We start from the raw sequence: 15,758 nt of genomic DNA, 5'->3' as shown, positions 1-15,758 counted from the left end.
GTTATTCGCGACGGCGTTTCACAGCTTGAGATGCGTTTCATGCATAAGATAGTGGATTCGCGACGAGAGCGCCTTGTGGTAGATATGATGCCTCATCGACTCCCAGGGCAGCCCTCTATATCACAAAATGCTGGGTCCCTCAATACGCCAACCGATTCAGAACGCCTTGCAGTCCGTTTTTAGCCTTATAGTCCGTGTCGCCCATACAATTAATATTACAAAGCGAAAATTCGGACGGTAGCTCTCGCGAGCGGTATTACAATAGATATGTGGCCGATGTCAGCCGCGCAATCAAGGACGCCATGCAATGCTCATGGGGGTGATTTCTACTCGTGGTACATAGCCTCAACGAAATAAATGACGCCGAACGCGAGGAATGCAATGGCTCCTCCGAGAGTGACTGGTCCATGTTAGCTGATGCGTTTGATGCAAAGTGAGCTGCAACTTACCCTTGCGCATACTGACCCGGCCAGCAATTGCACGACCACCAATGACTGCTCCGGCTGTGCAAAGAGCATGTCCGAAGACGGCGCCGCCCGTCACCCACCAGTAATCTGATCCAGCAGCCATGGCTACTGTAGCGATTTGGCTTCGGTCACCCCATTCTCCAAGGAAAGTCATGACGAAGGTTTGCACCCATGCAGGGCTAAGAAGAAGAGAGAAGAGGTTGTTGAGGCCACTGAGCATGCTAGAGATCGATGTGCCGCTTGGAGACGGTGAACGGGCGGGCGACGAGGATGGGCTTCGAGCGGGGGCGGGCAGTCGTGAATTTGACCTCGATCGGCGGGTGGTGGCTCGGCCAGATTCGAGGACATAGGGAGAGATGGAGGACTTTCTGCGGCTTTGGCGTCTGGCGAGGGATTCCTTCTCTTCTAGCTCCTGCTCAACCTCTCGCATTTCCTCGCCAACACCTTCATCTGGGCTCATAGCAAGACCCTCCCGCAACAACTTCACCCCAAAGACGGCAAATAGCACCGCCGCGGCGAGATGTGTGAAACGCTCCGGAATGAGAGTCGGGACGGCATGGCCCAGAACTGCTGAAAGGACCGTCATGACGATCAGCGCGGAGAATGCGGCAGAGAAGACGACGAGACGTGGGTGGCGCATGGCCATCAGCGCAGCAACCAGGAACGTCTTGTCTCCAATTTCGGAGAAGATGATCATCATAAAGGAAAGTATGAAAGAATGGAAGGGCTGGATGACGCCGCCAGCGTCGCCCTCGTCCATGTCGCCGGAGTCAGATATCTTCTGTTGTGGACTTGTATCTAGCGGGTCGCCTTTCGAGGCCGAAGGAGGGAGTGGATGCGGAATATCATGAGGCGTATCGGGCAGGTCGGTGGGTTTCTGCTGTGATGTCAGTCATAAAACTCCACTCCGAGCTAGTGTCGCGACGTACCTCCAGCCCCTGCGCACCGAGCACCCGTGTTTGTGTCTGCGTCTGAGTGTCTTGCTTCTCTTTTAAGTGCTGCTGCTCGCCATGGGGAAGCGGGGGCGCCTCTTTCGGTGGCTCTGGTATCTTCTCCATCTTCTCGCCTGTACGGTCCTCGTGTGCCAGGCGTTCCTTCTCCTTGGCTGACACGCCGCCTTCTGTACCTGTATTGCCCTTCGGCGACGCCCTATCTGGGTCGTTCATGACGCCGTCGTCCTCCTCTGCTAGCGCTGCCCATTCTTCTTTGGTCATCTCCTGCGTCGGGCTGATACGCGTACCTGGCCGCAACTCTTCTATCCCTCCCGGACCCTTCTTTGACGTTACGGTTTTGTCGTCGTAAACGTAAGGACCTTCGTGGGGCTTTCCATCATATCCGTCTACTGGGGCATCTTTGGTGCCTCTCGGCGCTGGCGATGGGGTCGAGGCAGGAAGTGCGCTGGCATCGGAATATTCGGGCGCCGCCGCCCGCGCGACTTGTGTATCATCGACGTCTGTGAGAATCTGTGCGGCGACGGCGTGCAGTGCGGGGAGCAGCAGGAGAAGCGCCGACGTTCGCGGCTGTCGCAGCCTCATGGTGTCGGTGAGGGCGAAAATATGGACAGGGGTATCGCGATGATGTCTTTCGGCGCAGGGACTGGGGCGGGACTAGAATACAAGCAGCCGTGCAGCACGCATCAATCCCAAAGAATGGAGGGCAATCCGAAGGAAGACGAGAATCGAAAATATCGGAGCGCTGTCGATCGGCGTTGAGTGTCAGCAGTCGAGGCGTGAGGGCTGAAATGCTGGGGTGCGGCGTTGCTTTTAGGAGGCCGATTACGAGGATGCGCGCAAGGGGTATGCGGCCCTTCACAGTATATTTAGTGCCCGGGGCGCGCTGAAGAACGGTCGCCGCAAGAAAGGGGCGTTTGGATGGAGTGATGAGAAAACCGATTTCTGAGCGGCTCGCGATGTTTCCGCTCCACTTCAAACAACTCATGCACACTCCAGACTCTGCCCCTTCCCCTTCTCCCTGAACGGCATCATGGATTGTGGAGTTAGAGAAATCGGGCTAACCGCAATGGGCATGGCCGCCCGATCACATGAGTTCGTAATCTTGCCTTAGGTAATGCGCCTCGCCCAGCGGAACCAAAACAAACACTCCGCATCGTCGCATGTCACTACCGCCCTCGATCTCCTACAGCACATGCATTACCAATCTTGCGCGCAATTCCGCTGAACGCCCAGCATGGCCGACCGCAGAAGTGCGCGGCCCTCGAGTCGCCTCAAAACCGCAACTCCACAACCGCCCTCCAGAGCGACCACGCCGCAAGCCGGTCGCATAACGCGCAGGAGGGGAACAAGAAGCGCCAGCAGAGACGTCGAGCCGCGCATCGAGGCAGCGAAACCGCCCCGACGTAGCGCCCGTCAAGCAAGCGTCGCCAGCGTTGCCAGTGACAGCGAGCCGGAGAGAGTTGCTGCGCCAAAGACAACGCGAAAAGGCCAGAAGGAGGCAGTTGGAGGTTAGTGGTCACCGCGGCGATGCAATCCGCAGCATGCGCACATTTTGACAATCTCAAATTTCTTGGTTGCTAATGTGGCCTCGCGTACAGACCTCACAACGGTAGAAGAAATCGAAACACAAATCGTCATCGAAGACGCTCCACACACGCCGCCGCGGCTCGAAGCAGAAGCTCCCGTACCTCATCGCTCGCCCGGGGCCATCTCTGAAATGTCCGGGACAACTGCTATATCTTCATTCTCAATGGTCGAGGCGGAGATGCTGGAACCGCGCTTCATCGTTCGGCACTTGCCCAAACTGTTCGAAGCCTTGAAGGAATTTTTAAATCATCTAGTCCCAGACAATGGCCAGCTGGAAGACGACCATCAAAACATCATCGAGATGCAAATGCCCGATTCAGACTTCAATGCAGACTATCGGGATTTTGATGCGGAAGTAACCCTTCGTCTTAACCACTTTCGCGGGGAACATGAACAATACATCCACCTCCGTGCGATTCATCGAGCGCTCTTTGGACCAAATCGCGACTCGGCTGCGGCACGATGCTGCTTGGATCCCGTTCTTTACATGGCAAATCTTCTCATCTTTGCAAAACAAATGATGCGCTCAGACAGAAGCGAAAAGGAAATTTGGAACGCCCTGCGCGAGCTTGACAATTTTTTCCCAGCCCGGTTTCTCCCCGCGCTCATCCTTGGCACGAATGCATCAGAATCGCCAACTGGTGACAGCGCGCTGCTCCAGGAGACGTTTGAGCTAGCTTTGGACCTACGAACACAGCTTGCTATCCTTGTGCTGGAGCGCGCTTCAAACGACAGTAATTTCAACCCAGATGAGGCGCTAGATGAGGTCTTTTTCCAATCAAAATCTCCGCAAGCAGGTGCAGGTTCCGTGATCCGAGGCTGGAGCGTCTCAGCGTTGGGGGGTGAAGACTCCGTCCTACCACAGGCATTCCAGGGAAAGGTTGTGGAACGGTTTAGCCAGATGCGGGAATTCTTCCCAACAGACGCTGAATCGCTGGAAAGGGGAGATGTGGCCGACCTTGACGGCTTAGGTTCGAACTTCCCATGGAACTCGGTTATCCTACGGCTTCTTGGTTGGGTGCGTCTGCGAAATAGGGAGCTCCAAGCGGCTATTCATAACCACGGAGGGATCTCAGCTATTGTGGAGAGGGTTAAGGCTGAAATGCAGAATGCAAGCGCTAACGAAGCTCGAGCGACTTCCGTCCCCCAACCGTCGCCACGCAAGAAGCGAACATCATTCGGACGAGGCCGAAGGCGCAGCAGCCGCAAGTTTGACCCGAATGCAGATGTAGACGACCGGGTAGTGGACAAGCTAATAGCAAGAGAAAGGCGTTCAGCTGTCGAACCTGCGGCGGAGTCTTCGCAGCAGATGCAACAACAGCCCGAAGAAGAAGGAGGAGAGGAGGCAGTGGTTGGGCTCAACGAACAGGACGACTGGCACATGCTTCCAGAAGATGACCAGCAGCCGACAGTCGAGCCAATAGAGGAACCTCCCGAAGAGGCAGCCGGCCCGTCAGGACCCCCTCAGTCTACAGTCGAGATTCTGAGGTTGTTAAAAGAAGGCAAGAAGCTAGACAAGGAGAATCGCGGTGTGTCATTATTCCAGCGGCAAGCGACTGCGCAACGGGTTGAGTTTGGGGACGGATTCGACGAGACTCAGCCCACGCCAGGGCCTTCGCGAAGCAAAGGAAAACAGCGTCAGCAATCATCTCCACGGAAGCGGCGTAGGGCAGCAGAGGAGAGCTCCGAGGACGAGGAAGCCTTCGAGCACGAGCAGCGCACCGCCAAGGTGCAAGAACGACGAGAGAAGGCGAAACGCGTTCGCATCGACCCAAGTTCCTCCGGTGCTCCAACCAGTCACCAGCCCCGAGCCAGGAACGAGAATGAAGATGAGGAATTCCAGCCTCAAGAGCAGGAAGTGAGTCCATCGGAGACAAAGGCGCCAGAAATGACTGAGCCAGCCCCGTCCTCCACATTCTCGGACCAAAAACAACTAGCGCGGGTCAATATACGGGCGAAAGCTAAACCACGTAAAGCGCGAACTGGTTGGACTGCTGAGGCCGAGGAGGCGCTCGTAGAATACATGGAGAAATTCCCGCAGAGGTATGCCCAGATTCTCGCGCATGACGCGGCTTCTGGTCGTCCTCTTTTGCGGGATCGTACGCAGGTCAATCTGAAGGATAAGGCTCGGAATATGGCTATCACTATGATCAAGTAAGTTACAAGGCGGTTCGGGGCTGAATGGTACGAGCTAATACGCATAGATCAGGGGCGGGTCTCAAAGTTGGGTTCAAGAATATTATCTCGCCGGCTTCTGCGATGGGCCGGAAGCTCATCGACGAGGGTTTCAGGGTGGAATAGCGCGACTTTTCTTGTTGTATGGACGCGATTTTGCGGCGCAATTGGGTGGCTCGGTTTACTATTGCTATCAGATACCCCTAGGGAAGCGCCCGGCGCGGTTTGCTTATATACTTTCATCTTATGATCTTGCAACTTAGCTCTTATCCCTCCACCGTATTCCCCACTCCCCCTTCGCGAAACTAGCTTCCACAACCACACCCTTCATAACAGCCTCGCACTTCCTCTCTGCACCCTCCCCATCTATTTGAAGCCCAAACGCACACCATCTTCTCGCAGCACGTCTCACCCTCTCCTTCTCTTCAGCTCGCCGCTGCCCTTCCTGTCTCTTCGCCTTCATCTCGTCCGTCTCTTCGATGCGCTCGGCCCAGCCTTTCTCACCGCCTATACTACCGTTGATATCGGATTGGGTTTGTGGTGGACGAATCTTGCCGCCGCCGTAACCGTAGTCGACTTCCTCTTCCTTCATCTCTAGCGCCACTCCTCCATCTTCATCATCTGATCGAGCGCTCTTGTCGCTAGTGGTGCTTGTTCCGTCCGTAGAGGGTCGAGGCGTAGGGCCTGGCGCCGGTGCAGGGCCATCCACCATATCGACGCTTCGCCAGTCCTCGGGCTTCTCGACGATGCCACGTGCTGCTCTGTTCTTGCGGCGTCCGTATATCTTTTCGGGATCTTTTCCCCGGGGAAATACAAGCTCCTCAACCGTACCGCACTCCACGATAATCCTCGGGTCACCTTTCACCGCTTTCCTCTTCTTCTGCTTTCCCTGCTTCCCATCAAAATTTCTCCCCCCTTTGCTGCTCCGAACTTCCCCATCATCATCATCTCTTAGCGACTCCGGGCTAGCCCCATCTAGCAGCGCTGCAAATACTGATTCGATCTTCCGATCAATGGGTCCAGGTTTTGTGTTCCGGCAGCGAGCAGAGCAGTACTTTACTTCTTGCGAAGCGTGTGATTTCCGCTGACCTATGACGCGTCCGCAGCTGCGGCAGTAGGGGACTGTGTCGCCCGCCGTGAGGTAGAGAGGCGGTGGTGTGACTTGTGACTTGGAGGGGCGTGACCAGGAGTCCATCCATGACATGTTGGCTGGTCTTGTAGAGAACGGCCTCTGGGTTCGGGAGCTTCTAGAGGAGGGAAAACTGTGGAGATAGCTGAGTGTCGAAAGTTGAGAGGGGCAGGATTGGCCGCGGCGAGCGTGTATGTTGTTACGAGGGAACGACGTCATCGAGTGATGTCGAACGGACCAATATCAAAGTGGTGAAGCTGCGATCCCGCGAGAGGCATAATGTATCTCAAGCCCTATGATTATCTCATATTAGAACACCTAAATCCCCTTCGATAGACCAGCCCAACACTAAGAGGGCATCATGACTACTCGTAGTAGAATAGCGTGGTCATGCACGTGAACTATTTCCCAAAGCGGAAGCATCGATCATCTCCACCTGCTCGAAGTCCCAAGTTGTGATTCCCGTACGAACCCTTGACGAAATGCCGTGATGCTGGCGCGATTTCCAACAGAGTTGCCCCCTCCACCCTGTTATTGGCTGCTTCTCGGCCGACTCCACCAAGGCGCCTCATCCGAGGTGTGGCATTCACCTTCCACCACGACGTTACCGAGCTTAACACCCTCATCGTTCGGATACTCCGGACAATCGAGGAGGGCATAGAACCCATCTCGCCGAAGCCATGGCATTCATAAACACGCTTTCCCCGCCTCCTCCCCGCATACAAACCTCCCTTGGTCGACCCGCTCTCCAGCCCTCATTCTGCGCAGAAATCTTCATCACGTTTCCCCCGGCCGCGAGGACCAGTCACAAAGCGGACAAATGGAAGGACTATCATCATCAGCGACATCCACATCGCTAGCCGCGTCGCCGCTCAACCATCCCTTTCATCACGAATCCATCTTCGCCGCGAAAGCGCATCGCGTGCGGCGGCGCCTGAGTAGCTTGCACCGCACAAAGAGGGCCAGGCTGCAGCCAAGGCCCAGAAACGCATCCATGTCGCCGTCCAGCACGCAACTGGACCCCACGACGGGAGAATCCGGAAGAACTGGACCTACACCCGCCGCCGAAATATCGTCGGTCCCAGATGCTGCCCGCCCGCGACGTCCCACAGTGCAGTCGGATATCCAGGAGACGATCCTGCACCCGGGGACTGTGAGAATCAATGTGCAGGGCGCCTTTATCGTCGACGATGAGCCCTCCACGCCCGAAAGCGACGACTACACCCACGACCCGAGAGACATTAGGCTTCCGAATCATACGGCGGTGGTAAGCCATATTGCTGTCGATGTAAGTCTGCGCGCGACGTCATGGCGCTACTGCTGCAAGGGACCGCTCGCACCGCGCCTCCGGCCGTTTCTACCCCTCCGCATGCCTCAAGGAACATATGCTAACGGTGCAATTGATGTCTAGATCGGAGGGTCCCTCGCCAAACTCGTTTACTTCTCGCGCGAACCCGATGAATCTAAAATCGGCGGCCGGCTCAACTTCATAAAATTCGAGACGGAAAAGATAGACGCATGCATCGAGTTTATGCGCAAGCTGCAGGCCGACCACCAGCAGCTCAATGGCGCGGCACCGGAGGAACTGTGTGTCATGGCAACTGGCGGCGGGGCGTTCAAATACTATGACAGGATAAAGAAGGCGCTAGGAGTGGAAGTCATACGGGAGGACGAGATGGAGTGTTTGATCATAGGTACGGTGCTATTGTCGAGTAGGCGAGCTATGAGACGCTAATGATGTTGTCACCAGGGCTCGACTTCTTCATCACCGAAATACCCAACGAGGTCTTCACGTACAGCGAGGACTGCCCCATGGACTTCATTCCCTTCCCTCCTACGCCACCCTCGATATACCCCTACCTCCTCGTAAACATCGGCTCCGGCGTGTCCATGATCAAGGTCTCGGGACCGCGGCAATACGAACGTATCGGTGGTACATCGCTCGGGGGCGGAACACTTTGGGGATTACTCTCCTTGCTAACGGGAGCCCGGAGTTTCGACGACATGCTGAGACTTGCGGAGAACGGCGACAACTCGACAGTCGACCTGTTAGTAGGCGATATATATGGAACAGGGTATAACAAGATCGGGTTGAAGAGCTCGCACATTGCCAGCTCCTTCGGCAAGGTCTACAAGCTGAAGCGAGCCGCTGAGAGCGAGGCTGAAGATGGCTGTAACGGCGATTTCAAACACCACTCAGAGGAAGAGCACGTTGCAGGCTCGTCGGAGCTCCCGCATGCACCAGCCAAATTCAAGCCAGAAGATATCTCGAGGTCATTACTATTCGCAGTATCCAACAACATCGGCCAGCTTGCATACCTACACGCTGAAAAACACAACCTACAATACATTTACTTTGGAGGGTCCTTCATTGGTGGTCACTCACAGACCATGCATACGCTATCCTACGCGATCCGGTTCTGGAGTAAGGACACGAAGCAGGCTTACTTCCTAAGGCACGAGGGGTATCTAGGAGCCGTCGGTGCGTTTTTGAAGAGACAGCCGAGGAATTGGGGAAGAAGGAATAGTTTTGAGGGGCCGAAGAGGACAACGTCTGTATAAGCATCGTGTCCGGAAATTAGAGCAAGAGGTGAGGGCTTAGCATATTTTCTTATCTAGCCAGGTTTGGGATACAGTCTGATTGGGTGATACCAGACAATTGTAATATGCATGCGCACATAGATTCGTCTAGCGCCAGGTATAGCTCCTTTGATGTCCTCTTGTCTTTCTTTGGCTCTCGTTCCTCTCGTCTTAGACTCGTTGAGTCATTCGTTTCTAGCTTTTCACCGCTGTTCACGTTATCCACCTTCACCATCTAACAGACCCCGCTTCCTTCACCGGGTGGAAGTGTTCGCTGTGACTACTCTTTACGCAGTGCCTTGGAAGAGGGGTCGCGCCTTCCCACCCGATGAACGACTGTTTACTCGGCTCACCGCCACCTGTCACCACACGACTTCACTAACGCTGACCATTCCTTTCCTTCCCTTGCCACAACACCGCTCCGCCCTCTCGCGGACTGCTTTCTGCTGTCATTCCTCCATCGAAGGCGAAAATCCGGCTCCGTGAGTGCACGAGCTCCGCACGATACCGGAGACACCTGTACGTATGTCACTTTCGCCTTGCTCTCGCTTTTGGTGAAAGATTAAGGTCGCTGGAGAGCTGGGCGGGGCTGATAGCTGTGTGCAGAAGCTACGTGTGCTATTGGACGGACGGTCGCCGATCGATCATCAGCCGATACAGCCGCAACAATGACTCGAACTAAGCAGATGGCACGCAAGGGCCAAAGCAATAATGTCAAGCCGAAAGTGACCAAACCCAACACTCCTGAAGATCGCCTCCGCGCTATGCAACGCAAGATCCGGATAATGCAAAGGAAAAATCACCGAGCCGAAGGACGCATCCAAAAAGCCACAGAGCTGATTGACGGGAACAAGAGCAGGATTAAATCTCTAGAGAAGCAAGTCGCGACGCTGAGGGAGGAAAGTGACGTCAAGGTCAAGAAAGAGCTCGAAGCGGAAGAGACAAGCGAGAATGATATTTTAGTGAAGCATGAGGCATCCGAGAGCAGAGAGAAAGACACCGACGATGGGAGTGATACCAAGGTCAAGGTGGAGCAGGAGGATTCCAGGAGCGGTGAAACCGGGCTGGAACAGGAGACTCATGTTCGAATCAAAGCCGAGCAGGACTGGTATCACCATCAGAATGATGGAGGCACCCAGGCTACACATGATGACATAATGAGGACATAGATCAAATGCTGGAGGGATCCCTAAGGGGAATTCGAGAAATTTTCGTGGTTCCAACTATTAAGCCGCAATGCGAGGACGGGATATGTATAATATCACCAAGAGTCTCTAGTCATACATCATGTCTTTCATAATTCGGTATGGAAAGCCGAAGTTCTCACGCTCTTTATTGGCAATGGGGTCCTGCAGGGCTCACCGCCAATTTTCTTTCACCATTAGTTCCTTCCCCACCGTTAGTTCATTCCTCACCATTCCCTCGGCCTCTTCCTCTTCGCTTCCGATCCTAGTGGGAGGGATCTCCTACCACTTCCCCTCAGCACGCAACGAAACCAAAACCAACTAGCAAAGGTCACTCCTCCCTCTATGGTACTGCAAATTAGGTGGCTAACTAATTTAATCACAGGCTGCGGTCCCACACTTGCTTCGAGAATCTCCATCGCCCGCCCTGACCGTCGAAAGCCAATCACTAAACCACGCTACAATGGCCAAAAGGAAGGCAGTCGCGGACGACGAAGAGACCGAGACCCTAGACAAACTCCAAGAATGCGAGGACCGAATGGAGGCCAATAGAGACGCCGAGATCCTAGCCCGAATCCAAAAATGCGACGACCGTATCGCGAGCTGGACGAAGACGCAGAATTCGACCGAGCAGAGCGAGGCAACCGCGGCCCGGCGCAAGATCAAAAACCTGAGGCGGAGTAAGAGGCAGCTCGAGGTTGCGCTTGCGAAGCGTGGTAAGGCGAGGAAGGCTCCTACGGGCGCGCGGGGCGGTGCTCTGATGACAAAGGTAAGATGAGAAACGGACAGACGGATGGGGGAGAGCGGAAGTTTGGAGAGAGCGGCAAGTATGCCGGTATGGGAGAGGTGAGGGTTGGGCAGAACGGCAAATATGCGGATCGCGGGGGCAATGGGCTTGAGGAAGGTGTGGAGGAGCTATTTGGAGTCGGGTTCGCTGCCGTGAATGGCGTTCGGTTTCCTGCGCGAGAGGAGGGCGGCACTGGTGGCACCCTGGTCGAGACGGAGAAGCCGAAGAGCCTGGGTGCACTGGGGAGGTTTTGATGGGGAATGCAGCCGTCGCAGCGAGGATGAGGCCTTGACTGCAGCCTGCGGTCGCGTAAACCCTCCAACGCACATCTGATAAGCGGAGCGGGCTGCATGGTGGGGAAATCACTGCGGGAATGGTTCAGGGCAGGATGTGAAGACTGGTCGGTCTCTTTCTGGCATTTGGTGTGCCATACGGATGCCTGGGCGAGCGAATTTGGCTGCTGAAGTCATTCAGATACCACGAAAGCTTTCGGATCCCTATTCATGTTCAGATCCGCGATTTATGTTCCTCGATCGACCGCTAACCCCAGCCCGGCCTAGACAATTCACCGAGCTACAGGCCCGACGAAAAAGTATGACTCTGCACCGATGACATCGAGGTTTGCGACCGAACGGGTGCATTCATCTCCTTTCGAACCTTAGAAACGTGCATTGGGTTTACCAATCCTGTGGTTCTTGCTATCCCGGTGGAAGGCTCGTACTGCCCAAATTCCCGCTCACAAATACCACAAGCACGGCTGCATATCTACCCGGTAACAGTCAGCCCGGGGCTCCTATGTGGCCCATACTTGAGTAAACAAGTACTCACGCTGCAGTAGCACCAAACAGCTCCGCCCGTCTCGCATTCGTGAGCAGCCCGACGCTGCCAGCAAACAGGCACGTAAAAGCTGCTATCAGACCCAACCTCCAGTTCGACGACTGAACGTTGTATAGCACAACGATGGCGCCTATCAATAGCAATGCGGCCAGGATGGTGCTGAACCACGCTATGAAGGAGCTAATGGCGCGATCTGACGCGTAGGCGATTCCTTCCCGAGAGCGGGAACGACGATCCTTTTGCTCTCCACATCAGCATCGTCAACAGCTACCTTTGCCTTCGTGTTTCTGGATCAACTTACGGGAAATAGAAATCCTAGGTGCTCCTGCGCAAAGGTGGTGAGCCGGTCCTGGTTTTCCTGCGCTTTCAACGCGACGAGATCATCGACGTCATCGTAAAGTCCGGCGCTGCGACCCCCCAATGAAGGAAAGCTTTTTGACTTATCGGGCCATTCGTTGTAGAACTCGGTCCGGAACCCACGTAAGACCCTTTTTGAAGGCCGCGGTTGAGATGCTAATGTGGTCCCTAGAAATAAGGCTTCGCGATATTCTTTCATCGTCTGTCGAATCTGTAACATCAGCTCCATGCGCTCTTTCTGTTTCGTATTGCCATCGTGAGCTGCCGCTCTTTCGAAATCCGCGTAGTTGCGCGCGCATTGCTTCGTCTCCATGGCTGCGCTCAGATCCTCTTCATCGAATGTCTGCTGTTTGCCTTGTAGCTCGGCGAGTTCACTCTGCAGATATAACAAATTTCGCGCTGCGAGCTCATCGAAGCGCTTGTAAATGAAGGTTGTCTTGTCATGATCGGTCGCGATAAAATGCGCAAGCGATGAATAACCGGAAAGAAGATGTCTTTTGGACTCAGCGTCATAGGCCCTTCCCGCCATGATCCAAAGCAATCGTGTATGTTGTCTGAGGTTCTCGACGTTGAGGCGCAGCCTGGCTGCAGAGAAAGCGGTGAGAACGCGGGGCTTGGAGTTTTCTCCAGGGCTTAATATAACCCCCGCTTGCTCACCCGCTGGAACAGTCTACTCCTCAGCACCTGGCGAACTTTCCTGAAGAAAAAAAGCAGCACTGTCCGAAATGGACCCCGGCGACTATTATGACCCGGATGATGCCATTCCGCGATCTCCTGGACTTCCTCCTATCTCCTACTCGGATCTTGATATCAAGACTTCTCCATCTCTGGATTCCCCACACTGGCTGCCTAGCGACCTCGATCAAGTTCCTCTAGTATGTGGTACTAGTCACATCCCTGCTGTGATTTTAATTGACTTCAAATCAGGATTTCGACGAGAACCATTGGCGAAACACCCGGTTGTCCTTCAAAATAGGCCTGGATTGGAATGTCTCTGCTTCGCTTCTTCTAAACGGCCTTACGCCCGATCGACCGGATATTGTGCAATCGATTCTAGAATCTGACCAATCTCGGAGAGCTGGCAATTATCAGCAGTGGTGCAATTGGAACGGAAAGAGGATATACCTCAATGCCCCGGACGATTTCATCAGGCCTCCTCCACCTGCGAAGAAATTGCACACGATCGGATCGAAAATTTCCGGGAGTCAACGTAGGCATGCCACTCGTCTAGGCCTCCCGCTAAGGCTGAACGCTCGCGATGGCCCTGCAACCGTGCTGGCATGCCCCGATAGTGGCTCTGAGGAGAATATTATCGCTGAGGACCTCGCTCGCTTACTTGGCTATACCGATTACGAAGCTGTTCCCCTTAACAAACAGTTTCTCTTGGCCAATGGCAAGATTGTCGAGTCTAAGGGACAGATAATTACCTACTGTTGGTTCGGGAAAGAAACCGATCAGATGTCAACACCGATGGCGTGCTCGTTCTATGTCCTTTCGAACCTAGTATCTCCGCTCATCTTGGGCATGGAATTTCTGGAAAAGACGAAAACCTTAACGGAACATAGAGACAGACTTGTCAGGGTTCCGGCACGCCCTACCCAGGTCTTACAAGTATGTTCTGTGGGTCGACCAAGGAACCATCTTCTTTGCCACTTAGACGAGGAGTTGACTCTGGCGGTGCCCGACTCAGGGTCTGAAGTCAACTTGATGTCTCCACGCTTTGCTTCAGAACGCAGTCTGCAAGTCCAAGCCAAGGAGGAGCTAATCCAGATGGCGGATGGGAGCCTAGCTGTAACCTCAGGGTCACTCCAGGTGAACTTAGCGGTCCGGGATCCAATATGTTGCGAGAGCACTCTCCCAAAGCAGACCATTGTCTTAGTGGAGTTTCTGTTGCTCGAAGACTTGACTCACGATATCCTTATCGGAGAGCACTCGCTGGATAAATTGAAGGTATTCACGGAAAGCCAACACTCACTGCTCGCTGTCTCAGATGCCACGGGTCCTGCAAGGCTCAACCGCATAAGACACTTCGGGGCAATAGATCGCGCGTTAGCTTGGGTAGTGAGGAAACTTGGCAGCAGGACCGCACAGCAGAGAGCAAACAGTCAGTATACTGCCGGCAAATATTTCTGCCCCGATGTGAACAGCCCTAACCTACGAAGGTTCCTTAAGCAGTACCAACCTCACAGATAGCCTCGAAGATCAGCGGGAGAACGACCGGAGAGAGCGTGAGGCGGCGCGGATAGCGACCCTTCCAGAAGCCTTCCAAGGAAATGCTATAGCCATTGAGGCACAAAGACAGGCGGAGTACGAGCTCAGGGTATGTTGGTACCATTCGAGTGCTATGACGGGTCTGCGTAGCATAGTGTCCTAGGTTCACTTTGAGTTTCTTCTATTTCTATTGCTAATGTGCTCGTCAGACTTCTGTAGCTGTGCCTGACGCCAATGCGGATGCGAGTGTCGTACCAACTCTCGAGACCAATTCCCTTCAGACTAGGGCCGAGGCGAGCCAGATCTTCAGATGTGGTCATCCCGGATGTAATGCACCGCCATTTCAGACGCAATATTTGCTCAAGTAAGTGGTTCAGATGCTACCTACATATTTCATACGCAAGGCTTAGGAGGCTAGTTGCCACGCTGATATCCATACCCAACTCCGCCCTTACTTCTGCTCGGTGTCTGGCTGCCCTCGTGCAGCGGGAGGGAAAGGTTTTAAGCGCAAAACGGAAATGATTCGCCACAGCTTAGGTCATAAATCGTCTGGCTATGTTTGTCCATTCTGCCTTGATTCCGATCATAGATACTCCAGGCCAGACAACCTGAAGACGTAAGTGCTGAGAAGGCATCTACCAGCAGGGACCATCGAGAGACTGACTACTCTTGTTTTAGACACGTCCGACTCCATCATGCGGACAAAGATCAGAACGACCCTCAGCTGAGGAGGGCCCTCGCTCGAAAGCTGCCACCATTGACGCCTTCCCGTGGACGTCCAGGACAAGCTAGTCCATAGCTTGGGCCCGAACGTTGCGGTACTGCATTGATAAATGACTTGAGTAAAAGGCGGAAGAGGTGGTGCCTGCCTATTAGAGGCCTTCAGGAGTGACTTTCTATAGCCAAAACGGTAAGAGATGCTGGCGTGTTTACTGCGACATAGGGTGTCCAACTCGACGATCTCTTAGATACCAAAACGTTTGCCTTAGACTTCAATACGGAAAATCTGATTAGTTTTCTTACGCATCTGTAAAGTTTATGTGCGGGTTATCGCAAGACGTTGAAGCTAACCCGAGGATCCGTCGTTACACCTAAAGCACCAACAACGCGACGATGTCGCCTGCAAGGATTTCCTCTTTTCGTATGTCGGGCAGGGATGATCTGCACAGGGCTGAGTGAGCGCGAAAAGCGATAAATACGAAGGGAGCGATAGAAAGTGCGATGCTTTGGATACTTTGGCGAGGGAAGATATGCTGTATAAAAGACGAGAACAATAGAAAGTTGAGAAGCTATACGCGCCTTTTACAATTTTCTATGCTCCCCGCTATCACGCCCCAAGGCTACCTTTTCCTTATTTGCTTTCTCTTCTCTACGTGGAGGCTGAAAGGACGAATGGTAAGAAGGTTTGCAAACGTGTTAGTCCCGCACGTTCCAACCTAAGGCTCCCCTTAGTCTAATACCGGAATAGGTACCCGGGCGTTGTTGTACAAC

The 15,758-nt window shown here is 54.1% G+C and overlaps 8 protein-coding genes across 8 annotated transcripts; 5 read left to right on the top strand and 3 right to left on the bottom strand.

The window, feature by feature from the left end:
* Positions 1-38: 38 nt before the first annotated feature.
* Positions 39-2,366, bottom strand: BU26DRAFT_491606 (UPF0016-domain-containing protein). The gene is made up of 3 exons (XM_033826088.1): positions 1,397-2,366; positions 450-1,344; positions 39-400 (listed from the first exon to the last, which is right to left on the bottom strand). The coding sequence occupies exons 1-3, from the start codon at positions 2,000-2,002 to the stop codon at positions 327-329; spliced, it is 1,575 nt and encodes a 524-aa protein (XP_033679221.1). The 5' UTR covers positions 2,003-2,366; the 3' UTR covers positions 39-326.
* A 209-nt stretch (positions 2,367-2,575) lies between these two features.
* BU26DRAFT_522903 (uncharacterized protein) lies at positions 2,576-5,425 on the top strand. The gene is made up of 3 exons (XM_033829903.1): positions 2,576-2,928; positions 3,019-5,161; positions 5,212-5,425. The coding sequence occupies exons 1-3, from the start codon at positions 2,655-2,657 to the stop codon at positions 5,306-5,308; spliced, it is 2,514 nt and encodes an 837-aa protein (XP_033679220.1). The 5' UTR covers positions 2,576-2,654; the 3' UTR covers positions 5,309-5,425.
* A 16-nt stretch (positions 5,426-5,441) lies between these two features.
* Positions 5,442-6,386, bottom strand: BU26DRAFT_509151 (uncharacterized protein; the record flags this gene model as incomplete). Its single annotated transcript, XM_033827129.1, has 1 exon — positions 5,442-6,386. One exon carries the CDS (start codon positions 6,384-6,386, stop codon positions 5,442-5,444), a length of 945 nt encoding a protein of 314 aa, XP_033679219.1.
* A 919-nt stretch (positions 6,387-7,305) lies between these two features.
* On the top strand, positions 7,306-8,873 carry BU26DRAFT_435175 (fumble-domain-containing protein; the record flags this gene model as incomplete). Its single annotated transcript, XM_033824112.1, has 3 exons — positions 7,306-7,599; positions 7,723-8,005; positions 8,062-8,873. 3 exons carry the CDS (start codon positions 7,306-7,308, stop codon positions 8,871-8,873), a joined length of 1,389 nt encoding a protein of 462 aa, XP_033679218.1.
* Positions 8,874-9,345: 472 nt separating this feature from the next.
* BU26DRAFT_522899 (uncharacterized protein) lies at positions 9,346-10,142 on the top strand. Its single transcript, XM_033829902.1, has 2 exons — positions 9,346-9,410; positions 9,498-10,142. The coding sequence occupies exon 2, from the start codon at positions 9,560-9,562 to the stop codon at positions 10,058-10,060; it is 501 nt and encodes a 166-aa protein (XP_033679217.1). The 5' UTR covers positions 9,346-9,410; positions 9,498-9,559; the 3' UTR covers positions 10,061-10,142.
* A 170-nt stretch (positions 10,143-10,312) lies between these two features.
* On the top strand, positions 10,313-11,116 carry BU26DRAFT_608670 (uncharacterized protein; the record flags this gene model as incomplete). The annotated part of the gene is made up of 3 exons (XM_033835862.1): positions 10,313-10,405; positions 10,461-10,791; positions 10,845-11,116. Exons 2-3 carry the CDS (start codon positions 10,539-10,541, stop codon positions 11,114-11,116), a joined length of 525 nt encoding a protein of 174 aa, XP_033679216.1. The 5' UTR covers positions 10,313-10,405; positions 10,461-10,538.
* Positions 11,117-11,560: 444 nt separating this feature from the next.
* BU26DRAFT_608669 (uncharacterized protein) lies at positions 11,561-12,616 on the bottom strand (the record flags this gene model as incomplete). The annotated part of the gene is made up of 3 exons (XM_033835861.1): positions 12,001-12,616; positions 11,691-11,935; positions 11,561-11,627 (listed from the first exon to the last, which is right to left on the bottom strand). The coding sequence occupies exons 1-3, from the start codon at positions 12,583-12,585 to the stop codon at positions 11,561-11,563; spliced, it is 897 nt and encodes a 298-aa protein (XP_033679215.1). The 5' UTR covers positions 12,586-12,616.
* Positions 12,617-12,662: 46 nt separating this feature from the next.
* Positions 12,663-15,108, top strand: BU26DRAFT_95910 (uncharacterized protein). Its single transcript, XM_033836548.1, has 6 exons — positions 12,663-12,931; positions 12,984-14,160; positions 14,219-14,376; positions 14,477-14,631; positions 14,686-14,883; positions 14,946-15,108. Exons 1-6 carry the CDS (start codon positions 12,782-12,784, stop codon positions 15,064-15,066), a joined length of 1,959 nt encoding a protein of 652 aa, XP_033679214.1. The 5' UTR covers positions 12,663-12,781; the 3' UTR covers positions 15,067-15,108.
* Positions 15,109-15,758: the final 650 nt, after the last annotated feature.

The sequence above is a fragment of the Trematosphaeria pertusa genome, assembly GCF_010094035.1.
Source record: "Trematosphaeria pertusa strain CBS 122368 unplaced genomic scaffold BU26scaffold_15, whole genome shotgun sequence".
In the NCBI taxonomy this organism is placed as follows: domain Eukaryota; kingdom Fungi; phylum Ascomycota; class Dothideomycetes; order Pleosporales; family Trematosphaeriaceae; genus Trematosphaeria; species Trematosphaeria pertusa.
Note: the sequence above shows the minus strand (reverse complement) of the source record. Positions and strands in the feature narration are given on the sequence as shown.